Source organism: Falco cherrug, chromosome 2 (genome assembly GCF_023634085.1).
Source record: "Falco cherrug isolate bFalChe1 chromosome 2, bFalChe1.pri, whole genome shotgun sequence".
NCBI lineage: Eukaryota > Metazoa > Chordata > Aves > Falconiformes > Falconidae > Falco > Falco cherrug.
The window spans coordinates 24,835,173-24,852,856 of NC_073698.1; the positions used below are offsets into that span (position 1 = coordinate 24,835,173).

General features: G+C 37.0%; 1 protein-coding gene across 4 annotated transcripts in view; it reads left to right on the top strand.

Annotated features, from left to right (window-relative positions):
* The window catches only part of FRY (FRY microtubule binding protein), a 217,563-nt gene that overhangs the window by 96,727 nt on the left and 103,152 nt on the right, over nt 1-17,684 (top strand). For all 4 annotated transcript variants that reach the window (XM_055702468.1, XM_027815612.2, XM_005446473.4 and 1 more), the window contains exons 4-11: nt 5,525-5,664; nt 7,811-7,901; nt 8,305-8,384; nt 8,502-8,582; nt 10,213-10,381; nt 12,738-12,830; nt 12,925-13,023; nt 15,545-15,646. In XM_055702468.1, coding sequence (XP_055558443.1) covers nt 5,525-5,664; nt 7,811-7,901; nt 8,305-8,384; nt 8,502-8,582; nt 10,213-10,381; nt 12,738-12,830; nt 12,925-13,023; nt 15,545-15,646 — 855 coding nt within the window. The remainder of the gene's footprint in view (nt 1-5,524; nt 5,665-7,810; nt 7,902-8,304; nt 8,385-8,501; nt 8,583-10,212; nt 10,382-12,737; nt 12,831-12,924; nt 13,024-15,544; nt 15,647-17,684) is intronic.

Below are 17,684 nucleotides of genomic sequence, written 5' to 3' on the forward strand. Positions count from 1 at the left end.
GAACTTTAGCTACCCAGAATAATCAGCATCAAGTTTAGCATTGACACCCCTGAACCATTTAAAACAGGTATGAAAGCACTGCTTACTTCCCCTAAATAGCTTTACCTTTGGCTCTCTGAGAACCTGCATTTTTCCCTGCCCATTCTCAAATACATTTTAGGAATGCTGGTTGTTATGGCAGTGATGGATCCAGCGTCTAGGGACCTAGCTATACGCAGGCAGAGCAGTTTCTTTCCATGTGGATGTAGTGTCAGTGCCTCCTGTTAGGCAGACAGTATTGTCCTGTGGGCTCTGTCTGGCTGCCAATTGCATCACCCTCCTGAAAATCATAACAGTGGCTTGAGCAATGTATGAAGTAATCTTACTTATCCTGACTTGCAGAATGTCTCACCATGAGCCTTACAAACTGGGTTCCTTAAACTGACTGTATTTTCCTTTGTAGGTGTGCATGTATATAAAGAAAATATATACAGAAAATTATGTAGTTTTTTCATATGGTTTTGTATATCTTTATAGTATGTTTAAAATTATGTTTAAAAGTTTTTGATTAGACAACTCTAGTTATCTGTTGGCAAAGAGCAATACTGCTCCAGCATTAGGATGCTCTGTGTCCCAGATTACAGAGATGTTATTAAACATTGGACTACTGAACTATGACTTAACTTTCTATTACAGGAAACCATAAAGTTGCAGTACATGGAAAGATCAAAAGCTAGGGTGAAAAAAACCCATAATTATCCAAGAGGCTTATCCTCACCCAAAGACACATTTTTATTAGTCTTTCTCAGCCCCTACTGAAGTATCTGCTGTTCTTAACAAGGTATATAAATGTTCTATGAACTGACAACACTGGAGGCAGAAGGGAACTGTGTAATCTTGGATGAACCTGCAAACATTTTTGCATATGAGAATACAAAATGATTGAAAAGTTTTAGCTATGGAAGTGAAAACTTAACAGCATGGCTTAGTTTTCATATGAAACTGTCAGTATGAGGTGCCTGTTGCAGAGTTTCAGCATATTTGTGCTCATTTTAATTTTATTTTAATTATTAATATATTATATTATATTATATTATATTATATTATATATATTATATATATATTATATTATAATAATAATTAATTTTAATTATACTACTCTCTTCTTAGAAGTGCACTAAATTGAAGAATACAGATTGGAAAGCTAAAACATTTAATGTTTTATATACTTTTAGGAGATGGAAACCAAAAATGGGTCAAGGTAAAAAAAGGAAAATAAAAATAATAAAAAATGTGGAAAATACAATTATACATAAAGAAGACACTAAGCAAAATACTAATGATGAAGTGTCCCTTTTTCATAACAACCTAGATGTGGTAAATGACATACTGATAATTATTCCCATCCAATATTACATTTGTTAGATGTAGTAAGTAAATAACAGTGTCATAATCATTGCAGTAGCACTGGAGTTAGACCCTTTTATGTTTTCCCTTTCCCTGCTTTTTGCGCATTGTCCTTCACCAGCAGAAGGGCACATCATACAGGAAGTATAAGAAATGGTGGTGATGAGGTCATAGAACAACCTTGGCTCCTGATCAGAAGTTCACGTTCAAGCAGTGTGTAAAGAAGTAAAACTGAAGGCAAAATTAAAGATAACACATTCAGAACTGAACTTGCTGCACACTAGAAATAAATGGGTTTTCATGTAAACTGTTATCCTGGTAGTAAAATAGCTATAAACAGTGCTAATTTGTAAGCAAGCTAGGTGAAATTACCCATTTATAAAACTAGGGTATTAAAAACTCCAGTTTTTTTCCTTACAAAACCCAAGGTCATAAATGAAAACTAGTGAGTCCAGCTTAAGAGTTACCAGTTTTAACCATTGCCAGGGAGATTTAACTTCATAGCACTGTCCAAAAAAATGCTTAGAACAAAGATGTGGATGAAAGGAGATCTACACAAATGCAACTGCAAAACTTGCTCCTAATGTTTCATTTTACAGATTTTTCAATTAGAGTTGACTTGTCTGGAAATCGGTCATTAGCAGAAAAGAAATGCTTTGTCTCAAAGGGTCCAACAGAATTAGAGCATGTAGCTTCTTTGATTAGAGCTTGGGGCAGTTCAGCTCTCCACCTTCCCCCTGCCCCAGTCTAGAGTATTAGGAACAGAAACTGTTAACCTTATCTCCTTAATTTCATATATTGCTTATGAAATCCTGGTCTTATTGAGGTCCATGACAGTTTTGCTGTTGATTTCATGGACCAAGGATTTCATTGCAGCTGTTACTTTCCTTGAATCTGTATTGTTTGTAATTATGGGGCTTTGTTATAGACATGCGTTAAGTGGAAAAAGCATTGAATAAAGGGAGGACATTATTGCATGGCTACAGATAGACAACATTTATCAAATTCTGCTTTCAGTAGCGTTGATAGAAAGTATAAAATCTCACTCCTAATGTCCATTATTTGGAGTCTACACAAGAAAAATTTGAATACGGAATATGCAGACACTGTGCAAATAATAGATTAAAAAAAAATAAACCAACCCTATGCAAAAATGAATACTGCAATTCTGCATTATTAAAACAGCAATAAAATGCACATTTAGCATACATATGAAATATATGGTATAGGAAAAAAATGCAGACCCAAGAAATTAATGATACTGTTGGAAATTGAATGCAGTTTTGAATATATTTGCTGTTAAAGCACATAGAAATTCGTATGTGAAATACAAAAAGTAATCAGCATCTATCTGCTGTCAGTAAAAACATTTCTTATATTTGCATTTTGACAATATAGCAAGACTTTACGAAAGTGTATAACTGTAGCAAACTATCTGAGCAGAATTTCATTAAATTTACTCTTATATATTAGTCCAAAATAAATATTAAGCCTTTACATAAAGTATATTTAATGCTCTGTGAACACAAGTTTTAAACAGCTCCATACTTGTGCAGTTTTCTTACCCTTAAGCTATACAGTAGGTAGTTCATTTATGATAGGAGAACATGATCGTTTGTCCAACAAGGACATATTTGTACATCTGTGCACTCCCTTTCAGGAGCAGCACAGAGCTAGAATTCATCTCACTCCTGGACTTACTTCCAGTAAATGAAAGGGTTGAGTAACCAACACACTGGCTAGACTTCCCTCCCTTCCTGTTCCCTGGGAGCCAGGTCTTTGCCCAGTCCACCCTTCCTTCCTGTCTTAAAAGTGCAATGACAGAAAGATTTTTAAAAAAGCTATACTGACCTTTTATCACCACTAAAGACATACACTGTAAATTCAGCAGAGAAAGTATGGCTTGAGGACATTTAACAGGAATCACTTCGACTTTTTGTGGTGAGTGAAATTGAGTAGCTGGGATTTAGTGAAGAACATTGATGACTATGTTAGTAAATGTGCAGGCAGACCTGATTGAAACAACTTTTGACTTGCAGTTAAATATTGTGATCTCTTAAAAGATAATTAGATCTATTTTAGTAGGGCCTGTAGTGTCAGGACAAGGGTAATGGTTTTAAACTAAAAAAGGTAGGTTCAGACTGGATAGAAGGAAGAAAATTTTTTTTACATTGAGGCCGGTGAAACACTGGAACAGGTTGCCCAGAGAAGTGGTAGGTGCCCCATCCCTGGAAACGTTCAAGGTCAGGTTGGACAGGGCTCTGAGCAACCTGACCTAGTTGAAGATGTCCCTGCTCACTGCAGGGGGGTTGGACTGGGTGACCCTTAAAGGTCCCTTCCATCTCAAACTATTCTATGATTCTGTGATTCTATTCTAGCCTTGCCCAGCAAACCCTTTCTCACTGCTTCTCATAATTAACAACCATTGTTGCACCAGCTTCAGAAAAACTGTAGGAAAACAATAGAGAAGTCATTGAAATGTCTAAGCATTCCGACTTGGTAGTGGTTAGTTTGCACTGACACTAGGTATTCGTGTCTTCTAAGTATTTATCTGAAGTCTTACGCTTGAAGGCTTTCGTATAATTGAGCCTGGGTTGCTGAAGTAATTCTTCATGAAAGGCCTCCTGTCACTTCTGCAAGCAGTGCCTTAATGCCATACTCCACAGCAACTTGTTTCGTATTTCAGGTAATAAAATACATGGGAAACACTGGATTGAAAGCTTTCCTAAAATACTACTTTTATGGAAATTTATTTTTACAGGGGCAGTTGTTATAGCTTTGTAATGCTTCATGTTTTATTTTAGGCCATAATACCTGAACAATAATAATACTTTATCCCCAAATTGTCTCATTAACTTTAGAGTCACAACATCACTGTGACTTAATTAAATTCTGAGGCTGGAAAATGAAAAGAGATCAGAGTTATTGGTGTAACTGTCATCCACAAAAGTTCTCATTTAAGGTTTTAGTAACATTTGGGAATTGCATGTATGGTGCTCAGTCTTGCAGTTTTGCTCTTAGTCACAGAGTTCACACAAGCTTGGTCTTATATGAGACATTAAAATCAGCTGTTGTTCCACAAGCACTGAAATGTGCTGGTTTAAATTTAAGCAGGTGGATAATCCTGACAGAGTTAATCACATAATCAGTGTACTTGACATGAACTACATACTTCAGCACTTCGCTCCTGCTACTCAGCATTTCACAGGATCAAGCCCTGCATGATCTTGAGGTGGTGACAAATCTTCAGATCAGTAGTTTATTCCTACTTTAAATAGTCATTTTCTGTTTTCTTAGAATGTACACAAATGCTGTAGCTGTGAACATTCAGTTGCAATACATATATAATCCTTTTGTAAGATAATGGAAGTTTTTTTCACCGCAGCTTTTATCTTCTCATGTTTTGCAGGTTTATGATTTCCTGTAATAGGAAGTTTAAGTCACAGTTAATTAGTTACATGTTCAGTAACATTTCTGTAATTGGTGACACAGTTTATACTGAGCAGTAGTCTTCCTTTCCAGTATGCCACTAGAGCTGCTAAATCAGTAACATTTAAAGAATAAAGACCCAGAAAACTGCAAATATTTTCCTATACATAAAAGAGAAATCTAAGTTACCATGTTTGTTAGCCTAATAGTAAGATAGATGCATCTGCACATTCAGTTGATTAAGATTATTGCAGAGCTCGTAGGGTTTCTCAGTGTATTCTGAGAATGGGTGGATGGGCATCCAGCAGTCGGATGCAACCCATGAAGACAGTACCTCTGATTCATCCCTTTTTCTTTCCTTATAATGTGCTCAAACTCAGATCAAAATTGTGGTAACAAATTAAAATAAACCCCTTGAAAAACTAGATAGTTTTCTGGCATGTTGTGAGATGCGATACACAATTTTAGTGCACTTTTAGTATCATCAATGGAAAGACGCTGTCAGCATACAACCCATTGTATTTCTACTTATGTTGCAATAGGAAGTGCAGAATATTAAGTTACTGCTTGTACCATGGGTCTCAAACATGAGATCAAAACAATAAAGAACATGTGTAACCATTGAATTAGTACTTTTTTTTTTTTTTTTTTTAAAGAGGAGGGGAAACTTGAATACCAGTTGAGTTGTTGACTTGTATTTTCCCCATAGGTAATAAGCTCAATGAGCTCACTTTCAGAATATTGTCTGCCCTCTATCCTGCGCACTTTGTTTGATTGGTATAAAAGACAGAATGGCATAGAAGATGAATCTCATGAGTACAGACCAAGGACAAGCACTAAATCAAAAAGGTATGATTTTGAACATGCATACATACATTATTGACAGATTCTAAGGTAGAATGTATTAAGATTTCACCAGTCAGCTTTTGTGAGGTTACAGTTGCTTGAAAGTTGTTGTAATATTTTTCTGCTTGTTCCTGGAACTCTTATCTCAGCTTCTAGATGGATGGAGTAATTGTGTCTTTAGAATTATGGTCCTGATAGTTCAGACAGTTCCTTACTGCTGTTTTGAATGCTATAATGTCATTTAAATAGTGGTTTGTATAAGCTATGTTTGTTGTCTTTACCCATGTGAGGAGGCAATAGTTCTGTGACACTTTGAATTTTCTATATAGCTTTCTGCTTAGTCATACAAATTTCACATACACCTATCCTCAATCCAATAATTTGTGAATCAAAGAGCTTTAGCAACATTGACTTAGATCTTGAAACAAACAAGCATACAAAAATAAAGTCCCCCAAACAAATTTATTTGTCTCTTATGATATCAGTAGTTCCTTAGTAATAAGGCAACGGATTGGTCTTGTTTTATATTGAGATCTGACAGTAAGGTACAATTATTTTCTTCAAGCTTACATTTTTTTCTGAATACTTTGGTACTACCTTTACACTTCAGTGAAGCAGCAGGAGAATCAGCACAGGCAGAGCTGGTGTTTGGAAATGCATAGGCAATTTTTCATATTAGTATTACATTATAATCCAGTAACTACTGAAGGCAACAGTTGCTGAAATGAAGGGTAGGAGCTAGTTTAAATATCAAGGTAGGCATGAACCTGAATAAGAATCTTCCAAACTCTTTATATCAGTAGAATTAGGCAATATGAAGGCCTGATTCATCAGTTAGATGTCTGCTTTTGGATGAGATTAATCCTTGCCTTGAAGTGCCTTTTTCTCTTGACTTGTTGCAGGACCACCTGCTCATAAATAGATGTCTTCAGGAGCTCCACCCAAAATCTAGTTGAAAGTCAGCTTAGCAGTGAATGAAGGCCATTCTGTCAATTGACAAAGTTACAGAAAGGACGTAGAACCAGTCCTTTCTCCAGTTAATGTGAAACCAAGATAAACAAAATGTGTGTCATTTATTTCATTGCTGATCAAGCAGAACTCTTAAATGCATGTTTTATTACAAGCACATAAGTACAATTGAAATCACTAAAGTTCTTAAAGTTGGTAAGAATTGTGTTGAATTTATGCAAACAAAAATCTCACTGAAATCAGTGGTAACTTCTTCAAATGGACAGCAGAGTTGTCTCTAACGTTTAATTTTACAAAAAAGTAATATGTATTTCATGTTATCTTTTCAGTACAGTTTGAAACTGTAATCAGGTGATCCAAATGGATATTTTTTGTATGTTTTTTGCAGGCTATGCACCTCAGAGATTTATTCCTCTCGGTTGTTCTGCACAAGGTTTCAAACCTGGAGTTTGAAAAACTTTGATATTTAGTGCTATCCCACTCCTTGTTTCTCCCTCAAAAGACGGAATGTTTGAGAGAGAAGCTGATGATCCCACATCACTGCACCTTTCCCTACATCTTGATTAAAGAGTAGTGAGTCCAGTGTTCTGTGGGTTCAGCTTCAGCAACCTGCACATTTGAATGTTTGACATCTGATGCTAAAGTTAAAAAAATAACAGTGAAACAGTTTTAAAAAGAGAATGTAGTTTAGTTATGATTTCTCCATCAGTACTTTTAAGTCATTTTTCAAAATCTGTCAGAAGTCTAAATATGAATGTGATAGCACAAAATAGTTAATTACGTTCACCTCCAAAGTGTGAGAACTGTCTAAATGGTGCTGTCAGCAAGGAAATTGAAATGAAATCCATTTGTTAGAATATAGAATCCAAAAGCTTCCTTGTTTTTGTTTTGGGTTTTTTTCTTGAAAAAGTTTTGTGTTGATCTTAAACTGGAAAAAAGAAGGAGGCAACGGAGCATGACATATAAACATTTGAGAGAAATTGAAAGTAACAAGTTAGATTAGGTCTATTTATCTCAGATTTTAAGAGCATATTAGTGCATTACTTTCTGAAGTGCTGGACTGCTGTTTAAAAAGTAGAACACAATCCCCTGTTAAATGTATTTGTGTAACTGAAGAAGGCATATAATAGAAATTATGATATATCTCCTAAATACTGTGTTTCTTGGTTTGATTTTGCAGTGATGAACAGCAGAGGGACTATTTAATGGAGAGAAGAGATCTGGCTATTGATTTTATTTTTTCTTTAGTATTAATAGAAGTTTTGAAACAGGTATGGAGTTCTTAAATTATCCATTAACTAATAAATGATGGAAATTACCAATACAACTGAATTTTAGGATTCTTCTTTCTTATTTCCATCTTTAAGAATCTCATAAAAACAAGAGATACATCCTACACGTGTTCATTGCTGTCTTTCTTGCACCTCTACTATACATAATATTCTGTGCTCATACGGACTTGACTTTGCCAAGTCTTTGGAGCTCGAGTGTTTCTCTTCAATACTAAGCAAAATTTAAATGGCTGGCTCATTTCAGCCGTTTTGTTAGCTAGATGCTGTTTCAGCTGTTACCGTATTTCTGTATGGGAGATACCGATGAGTAATACTAGTACTAAGGTATACAGCATGAAATGTAATATGTGTGTGCTTGTTATGTTTTATTTTGTGTTTCCAGATTCCACTTCATCCTGTAATAGACAGTTTGGTAAATGATGTTATTAACTTGGCTTTCAAGCACTTTAAGTACAAAGAAGGGTAAGGCTCTTTTTCATACAAAAATTCTATGAAAATATTTACTTTCTTAATTTTTTAATAGCAGTGGTTTAAGCAGGATGCTTTCTCAGCCAAAAATTCTTTCTTGTCTCTTGCTAGGTACCTTGGTCCTAACACTGGAAATATGCACATTGTTGCGGATTTGTATGCAGAAGTAATAGGTGTTCTAGCTCAAGCAAAGTAAGCAAAACTGAATATCATATTTCCCACATAATCTAAGAAGTTCTACTTACTTAGCATGTGAATTTTCTGATTTTCTCACTTTCTTAAAAGGCAGTGTAGGAATAAATAGCTTTAGCTTACTGGCCTCTATTCATCCAGGTGTTCTAGAGCATAGAACTCTAGGGAGTCACAGGCTTTCTGCATCTAGTCTAGTGATACTGAGTAAATTCAACTTGACTACAGCAGCATTGTTTTACTTATCTCAGCAGTGACATCTGTGGAAAGCTCAAAGGGCTGAAGATAGGTATTTTAATTAATGTTTTTCTGTATGGTATTTTTTCTCTAGCTAGACAAACCAAAAAATGCCTATCCTCCAACACAGGAACATTTTTAAGTTTCTCTGCAATTATTTCAGTTCAGAACTTAATGCAAATGCTTCCAAGTCCTTCGTGCTGCACTTCCTAGAGCAGATGACATAAACCACTTTGTGGACCAGGTCTGAAATTTTGAATCTGGAAGCAGACAGATTCAGAAACTCACGTACCCAATACAACATCCTACCATACGCTTACACCACAAACTAAGCAGAGAGTGAAATTTACTGCCCCAACACAGTGATCTCTGTCTCCTGACTTCTTGGTGTTGCTGAGGGTGAGTCTGGCTTTACAAAACCAGTCAATTTAGGTTGATGTAGCTGAAACATTTGAGTTCCTGAAAATCACACAACTTACACAGACTTCAGCTAAGGTCTTACCTGGGCTTCTAAATTGGCTGGGTCAAAGGCAAAAGTGGAAGTGACATCTGGATCCAAAGCTTCATGTTGACTGTCAAAGATATACCTGTTCTCCATATTTTTTCTTATCTCCATACCTCCTTTTCTTCTTCAATTCTGAAGGGCCTTGCTGAGATGTTACTACTGCTAATGGGCTTCTTCCTGCCAACCTGTTTCTTTCCACTCTCCTGTGTTCTCTGTCAGAGGCGATAAAAAAAGGTTGTTACATGCTGCACTTGCCCATGAAAATGACATTCTTTTCCTTTTGTCTCAAAAAGGATAGGAGGTCCTGTTGGATGATCTTCCTATATGTTATTGTTATGGACAGTGTGTCTCAAAAGACAACTGCAATACATTTGTGGGGGAGATCAAAAATTGTCACAGGCTTTTGCATCCCAGGTTCTTGTAGTTAATGCTTAAGTGTTACTGTGATGGCTGTGAGAAAAAAAAAAAATCTGAAGGGAGGAACAGCCTATCTGAATATTTTCGTGGTTATCATTTAAGCATTTTCTTTTGAAAACATTGCATGTACTTGCAAGAAAACTATCTTTCACCTTGTTTTTTTAAAAACATGTAAGGGGGTTACTCTAATGATATTGTTACTTCTTATGTAAAAGAGAGGCATGGTAAGAAAATAATTTGAAAGATGTGATTATCTAAAGGAACTAAGATCAGGCTGTATGCTTTGCTTTCTTTTCTGAATTTATCAGAAGTGGGAAAAAAACTAAACAAAAAGAAATCCATTCATTTACTCACTGAAACAGTATATTATAACCAAAGTTGAGTCATCTTTACATTTTTCCGCATTTATATACCTTACAATACCTTTCAAAAATTAATGTGTAGTATTTTGTACTAACTGATGTGAATTCACAGATTTCCTGCTGTAAAGAAGAAGTTTATGGCAGAGTTAAAAGAGTTACGGCATAAAGAACAAAGCCCGTATGTCATTCAAAGCATTATCAGTCTTATAATGGGAATGAAATTCTTTCGAATTAAGATGTATCCTGTGGAGGACTTTGAAGCTTCTCTTCAGTTTATGCAGGTAAAATTCTTAAGTATGTAACTGTGATTCCCAGACCTTTTAGAATGGGCTTTCCTCTATATTTCCTGTAATACTCCAGGAGATTTTCCATGTGTCTTTCCCACATAAATGTATGTACTACTTTCTGCTTGTTCTGAACCTCAGCACTCTGGAGTGTATCATTCCATACAAACTTTTCACCAGCTGTATACCCTAGTCCCTGCATCTCATCCTCCAACAGAAAGAGATTTTGTTCTGTTAGACCCCTGGACCTTCCACACTGCTGTCCTGCAGCTGTTCCTTGCCCTGTGTCCCTGCCTAGCTATGTTTCCCTGGCTGCTTACTGCGTCCAAAGTGAATCTTCCACCATTGACATAGTTGCCAGAGCGGAGACAAAATTCTGATGGTGAAAAACACAAAGAATTGAGACAAAAGCTGGATGTGTTGCCTCCTTCCACCACACCTTCACACCCCTGCCTGTAGGACACATTCTGTACCCATCTGGTTTGAAAGCCACTAGTACAGAGCATAGTTTAGCTACATGAACGCTTTAAAATAATAGATGACATAATTTTATAAAAGCAAAGAAAATATTTTATGTTTAAATATTTTAAAAGTCCACATTCTTGCTGGTACTGTACAATGGCTTCTGTTCCCATCAGCAAGCTTATTTAGCTTAACCTTTTTATTCCTCTCTTTTTTCTTGGGATCACCCTCATGGCTACATGGTTTGTAGCCACTCATCCAGTAAAACACATGTTTTATATAAACCTCCATATAAAGAACAACTTGTCAATGGAGTGAAAAATCAATGTCACATGCCTACAAGTAAGGATTTGACGTTGGAATACAAATACACAGGTGTACATATTTTATTTCAGTTTTGCAATGTGTTTTAAATCGTATTTAAAAAATATTTTAACTACACAGAAACAGCTCATTTTGCTTCTTACCTTACACTTCATTATACAAACACAAGTGTCGACTTAATGTAAGTTATCCAGAGCTGGCAAGATACAAAGTAGTGTGTGTTCAGGGCACATGATTAGTAAGAGTGAATGACTTTATGGCACAGCATGTATCCCATGATGGGATCCAGTGTTCACTGCTTTTGAAATTGGTGGTAAAGCACCTGTAAAGTAGAACTGAAAATTTGGATGCAAATGATCTCTACCTTCCTTGACTACAGTATCTCAGCTCAAAACTAATTCTTATAAATATTACAGTGCATTATAAGATGCACTGTGTATGCAGGAAAACTAATTTTGCTCACTTTGGTGAAATACAGTTCAATTCCTAGGGTCGTTTGCCTGTTAATATAAGTATCTACATGCAGTGCTTCAGCTACAAGCTGTGTCACACCATCTCCGCTTTAGTAGAGAGAGACACTTTCAAAGGGTGACCTAATCTCAGGAGCGAGCTCCAGCACAGAGTGCACAAGCAGCTCAGGAAGGCTACTGCCTTTGCATAGGAGCCTCAGCTGTGTAGCAGAAACAGCTGGAGTGACTGAAGCCATGTGCTGTAGCATCCCGACTGAGCCAGGAAAAATTATATATGGTCTAAAGTGTAAACTGCCATACATGTATTTGCAGTAAAAAAGGTCAATGTGGTCCTTCCTTGTAAAGCCAGTGCCTGTTTTGGCCTTGGACCCAGAGAGGAAGAAATAACTGGAGCAGCATGATTTGTCATCCTCAGAGAGGTTGTACGGAAACACACAAGTGGCTGACTGCTTATCTCCCCTACATCACCTCCTGAGCAGCACAGCTGTGTGGATAGTAGTTCCCTGCATGTTTAGGACAAAAGTACATTTTTATTTTCTCTCTCAGTCCCCATTTGCAGGCTGGAAATTGTGGTGGCTTGCAGTACAGGTCTCTTCCTTCACATAGGACAGTCCTGTTTTGACCCTTAATCTGCAATGGATCCTAGCAGTGAAATTTATCCCAAAATATTTAGTAGCATTGTTTCTTCTCTTAAGTATCTTAGCAGAGAGGTACGCTCCTTTTATGGCTTCTCAGGGCACTGTGTAAAACAGTCCGTGATGGGTATTACTTCTGCTTCTGAAGGTATACACAGGGAAGGCATGAGGTCAGCCCCTGAGTCCAACTCCATTTCCATCCCCAAAGCACCACTGAAGACAGCTGGAATCAGTGGAGAGTTTGTGGATTATCATGGCTAAAGTAACAGATCCTTGATCTTGACTTGTGTCCTGCATTGTGCTTGCTGCAAAATGCAGATTTAGAAGTTAATGGACAAATGTCTTCTGTGGAATTTGCAAGATAAAAATAGTCACTGACACTTGATGTGCATTCAGCAAACATTTAGAGGGCTTTTTTCCAGCTGACATGTAATTTATGTTTCTTGTTTTGTTTTGTTTTAGGAATGTGCACATTATTTCCTTGAAGTTAAAGACAAAGATATCAAGCATGCACTGGCAGGACTGTTTGTTGAAATTCTTGTCCCCGTAGCTGCTGTGAGTTTATTTTTCAGGTTGTTCACATAATTGCTTTAAACTAGATAAAACAGCTTGTGAAATAGTGTTTCATTAACATGAAAATTTCTTTCAGGCTGTTAAAAATGAAGTGAATGTCCCTTGTCTGAGGAACTTTGTTGAAAGCCTGTATGATACAACACTTGAACTTTCCTCACGAAAGAAGCACTCATTGGTGAGTAACCCTAAGAAGCAAAGGCTAAAATTCTTGGTCAGAAATATCTCTGAGCAAGACTCTTGGGAAATTGCAAAACTCTTTCCTATGTCGGCTTTATAACCAATACATTTCTATTTGCAGGGAAGGTTACTGTGATTGCAGAAAATAATTGTATTTATTTTATTGAGATTATGATATAAATCAGTCTGAATCAAACATGTTTTCAGCATCTGGTTCTGTGATTATCAAATGGTGAGGTTTTCTCATACTTGATATGTGTAAACATTAGGAGGAGAGGGGAAAGAATAGAGTTCACTTCTTGTCAAGCAAGAACAAATGAGGCATGTGTGAACAGTGCTGTCACGGAGCTTAAATAATACATTGTAGGAACAAAAAAATGTATAACACATGCCCTTTTAAATCTGTAACTTGGCTACTGTGCAGCTCCCTATTCATTTTTTTTCTTGTGAGATGAACAGTGGCACTGCAGTGTATTTTTAGAAACATGAGTTGATCTGAATTAAATGAGGATCTGAGTCAGTTTGATGCTGGCCGCCTTAAGCAGTCTGTCTCTCCAAATGGGTCAGCGCACGTCAGCAATGCAGCATTAGCTAATCCGTTTTGAAGTCTTGGACCTTTTAAGTAAAGAAAGTTGTCATTTGTCCTCCTTCATTCTATGGGAAAGTCAAAAAGACTTCCCTGTTCCCAGTGCTCTTAGCAAATGCTGGTCACTAGCGCTAGTGAATCTGCTGGGAGGACTGCAGGACTGTGCTTGAGCGCTCTGCTGTAGTTACACCAGTCCCAGGGGGAGTCAGAGCATGCCCTGGGGTGCAGTCCTGATCCGGTTTGAATTAGGGGGAGTCTTGGGATGGATTTCTGATTTTGCTCTGCTTGTGTTTGTGTGGCTCCGTTCCACTCTACTGAGTTAATGAAACATTGTTGAAAGTGCAGCAGAGTAAGAGCTTTGCTGTACAGTTTTTACACTAAATAGAACTTCCTCAAACTGGTGGCCGTACTTGCCAAAGTCAATAACTATGTGCTTGGGGAGGGATTGCACAGCTGAGGCTTTGCATTTGATTGCTTGTCTACACATACCACACCGGAGGCTACATAGTTAAAAGTGACAAAATAGAATAAATTCTTGTGAGGGTGTGATTAGAAATGCAAACATTGCGAGAAGGAGGAGGAGGGGAAAGGCAAACAGCTGGCAGAAATAGCTGCAGTGCATATTTCCAGGCTTCCAGGAAGAAAGCACACTCTTTATGGTCTGAAGAGGACCTTCCTTACCAAAATCAGCATTTTGTGAATTGGTGCACTCACTGTACAGCAGAATCGGGGCATTCATCTTGCCTCATTTTCTATCTAAAAGTATCTCGCTTGAGCTAGTTGTAGAGATTCTCTTGGTAGTGAACAGAGAGAATGAGGAAATTTGGGAGATGATTTGTATCTCCCCTCCTAGGGTTCTTCCTTAGGGATGGGTTGTAACTCATGGGATGTTACCAAACTCCGTCATCCTGTCAAGTACTCAACTATTGTAGTCATAATGTTAATATGGCAAGAAAGTCTTCCATGAGAAGACTTCAGTTATCCTCCCCCATAACTATTTTGTGTATGAAGATTATAAAAATAAAAATTAATATACATTTGACATTTGATCAAGTAACTAGGTCTAACCTAGGTATAGACAATTTATGTTATAAATTACAGGAACAGAAATTGGGGTTCACAGTGTATTCATACTTTGAGCTGCGACTGAAGTTAGAATTTTAGGGTTAATTTTGAGAACAACCGGTCTTTTAGATGAAGTTACCTTATTTTTGACTAATAACTTTTAAATTCCTGATTGGGTATATTAACATGATGACTGAAACAGAGGAGTCTTGCTGAAATAGCAAAGTTAGTTTCAAAATTAATAGGTGATTTTTAGCTTCCTTTTTTTAGTGTTACATTTACAAGGTGCATGTCAAAGTAAGTGCTGACGAAGAGACCAGGTTTCTGTATCTGAACTTCTATGTTCTGCCTTGCTTCTTTTTATTTTTCACTTTGCAAAATGTAACTACCAGCAGATCCAGGCATTGCCTGTGTTTTAAGACAATTCTTTAGCATGCTTGATATGTCTCTCAGTAAATATTGTGCCTGAAGGTTTTGAGTAGTAGACATCTAAGCTTTCACAAGTTCCAGCAATCTCTGTGGGTCTTATTGTTGTTATAATAAGGTGTAGTTGTTTCCATGCTATCATTTCTCAGTTAACTGACAGAACTTAACCCTGTGAGCCTGTAAAATTGTGTCCCATCTTTGGATTCATTATACTGCTATAAGTAGACCATTTGGTTGGTTTTAGTTCATCCATAAAACATATCTGTAACAGCTTTAGAGAAAGGTTCCTTTTAGATGGTACTATTTAACAATGTGTTTATGTTAGCTAACATGTATTGCGCAAAGCAGAGGAGTTAAAGCGTTAAGTTTACAGTAGCTCTGTTAAGTTTTGAGTTGTGTAGACATGTAATTAATATGGTATCAACATCCATTTCCTATTTAGGCTTTGTACCCTTTGGTGACCTGCCTGCTTTGTGTCAGTCAGAAGCAGTTCTTTTTGAACAGATGGCATATTTTCCTCAACAACTGCCTATCCAATCTCAAGGTTAGTATCTTCTGGTTTTAATGTTGTATTAAAACTTCAGTATGCACTATTGATCTATTGCAAATTCATATCCAGTCTCAAGGTTAGTATACTCTGGGTTTAATATTGTATCAAAACATTAGTATACACTGTTGATCTGTTGCAAATCCATTTTAGGTAAATGTGCTGGATTATTGCTGTTATCTGATTCCATACATAATTTTATTCCCGACAGTACTAATTCTTTAGCTGTGCAGATTTTTTTGAATAACAAAAAAGTATTTGTGTGGCCTGTTTGAATTTCTACTGTTTCTCAAATTCAAACCAAGCCTGAGTCAAACAGCTGTGAAACAGGCAAGATTATTGATGAAAGTTACTAGCTTGAGTAACATGCCAAAACTGACCCAATATTAACTTGCTTTTTTTTCACAATGGCATTCTCAAACAATGCACTTGTTATTACTTTATCAGAATGGAACTAGTTGCAGGACACTGATTCCATTGCCTGTTTCACTCTGTTAAGTTTAATTTTAAAAGCCCTAAGTATTTTGCTTCCTCCACGTATCTATTTTTATTCTTTTACCATTTGTTAGATCTTTGAAATTTAATACTAACAGTCCACTGCAATCTGCTGTGGTTCCTGACCAGAACATACTGTTCAATAGACATATGCTAGTTATCATTACCACTCCTCCATGTTTCTTTTTCTTGTGCAATAACTCATATCCCATTCTGCACTTAAACCAGTTCCATATGAAAGGATGGTCCTGTGCCTACCAGAAAAGGCCAGTGTAAGAAGCACAGTAAAGTGGTTACCTCGAATGAAGGGCCTCTGAACTGCTGCTTGATGATCCAGTGGTTAGGAGGCTTCTGCGGACAGCACAGATAGGACATGCAACCTCTTTCTCAGCTCAGAGGCAAACTGTGGAGGGGATCTCTGTTCTCCAAAAGCTGAATTCCCAAGCTTGTCAAAAAAGTATACATTGCATTCTTTATTGCTATTGCTCTCTTGCTCTCCTTTTCCTCTGACTTAATGAAACAATTTATATTGATTCTCTTTATATGAATCCTGCTGTTAGAATACCTTTTCAAAATGTTCACAGTCTGTCTGAAGATTTGTTTCCACCTGTACCTGAATTAATTACTTTTGCTGAAAATGTATTAGGACCTTATTTACAAAGAGATTCAGAAAATAAACATGTTATGGCAACTAATTTTATGAGGTTTTCTGAGGTTATACAAGTGTTAGAAAAGGCAGCTACAGCTGTAAGATCACTAAGGAGCCAGCTGGGAATGTAAACTATTCCGAAAATTAGGGAGATCCTGACAAATTATTTGAAACCATTAGAGAAAATATAATGAAAGTTGCTTCTCCCTTAGCAATTGAATATCAAATTTGAATTCACCTTGACACCTGTAATTCATTGGTGTATACTTCCATTCATAGGGCTCATAGATTAATGTGGTGGCACTTCAGTCTTTAGTTTGGGGAGAAGGTAAGGTAGCTGAATACATGGCTAAATTAAGAATGTGGTTGGCCACTCCCTCTCAGTACAGAGGAAGAGATGCCCTAACCACTGAAGCAATCATTTCACCAATCAGAGTGCCACCCCAAAGCCCAAACCAAACTCACACAGCTGGAAGAAGAGCTAGATCAACAAGAGGGAGAAATCATTCTGTTAGAAAGAGTTGTGCACAACAGGACAGTGTATGGAACTCCATGATGTTGCGGGGGCTCCCATGAACCATGTAACGGATCAGATTTTTCAAGAGCCTCCACATTCCACAAAGCACAATGTCCTTCCCAAAACCATTTGGATCAGGTTTCTCAAGAGCCTCCACATTCCATAAAGCAGTCTCCTTCCCAAAACCATTAAAGTCAAGCATACACTAGGAAAGCTAGAAGTCTTCTATTCTGATTTCTAATTTAGTATAAACTGGCAAATCTCTGATCTTACAGAAGCAAACTTTTCTCTTGAATTAATAAATGAGACTCCTGCCAGGATATGGAAATACTTGACCCCAGTCAAATTCTGGCCAAAGGGCATTTCATACTATC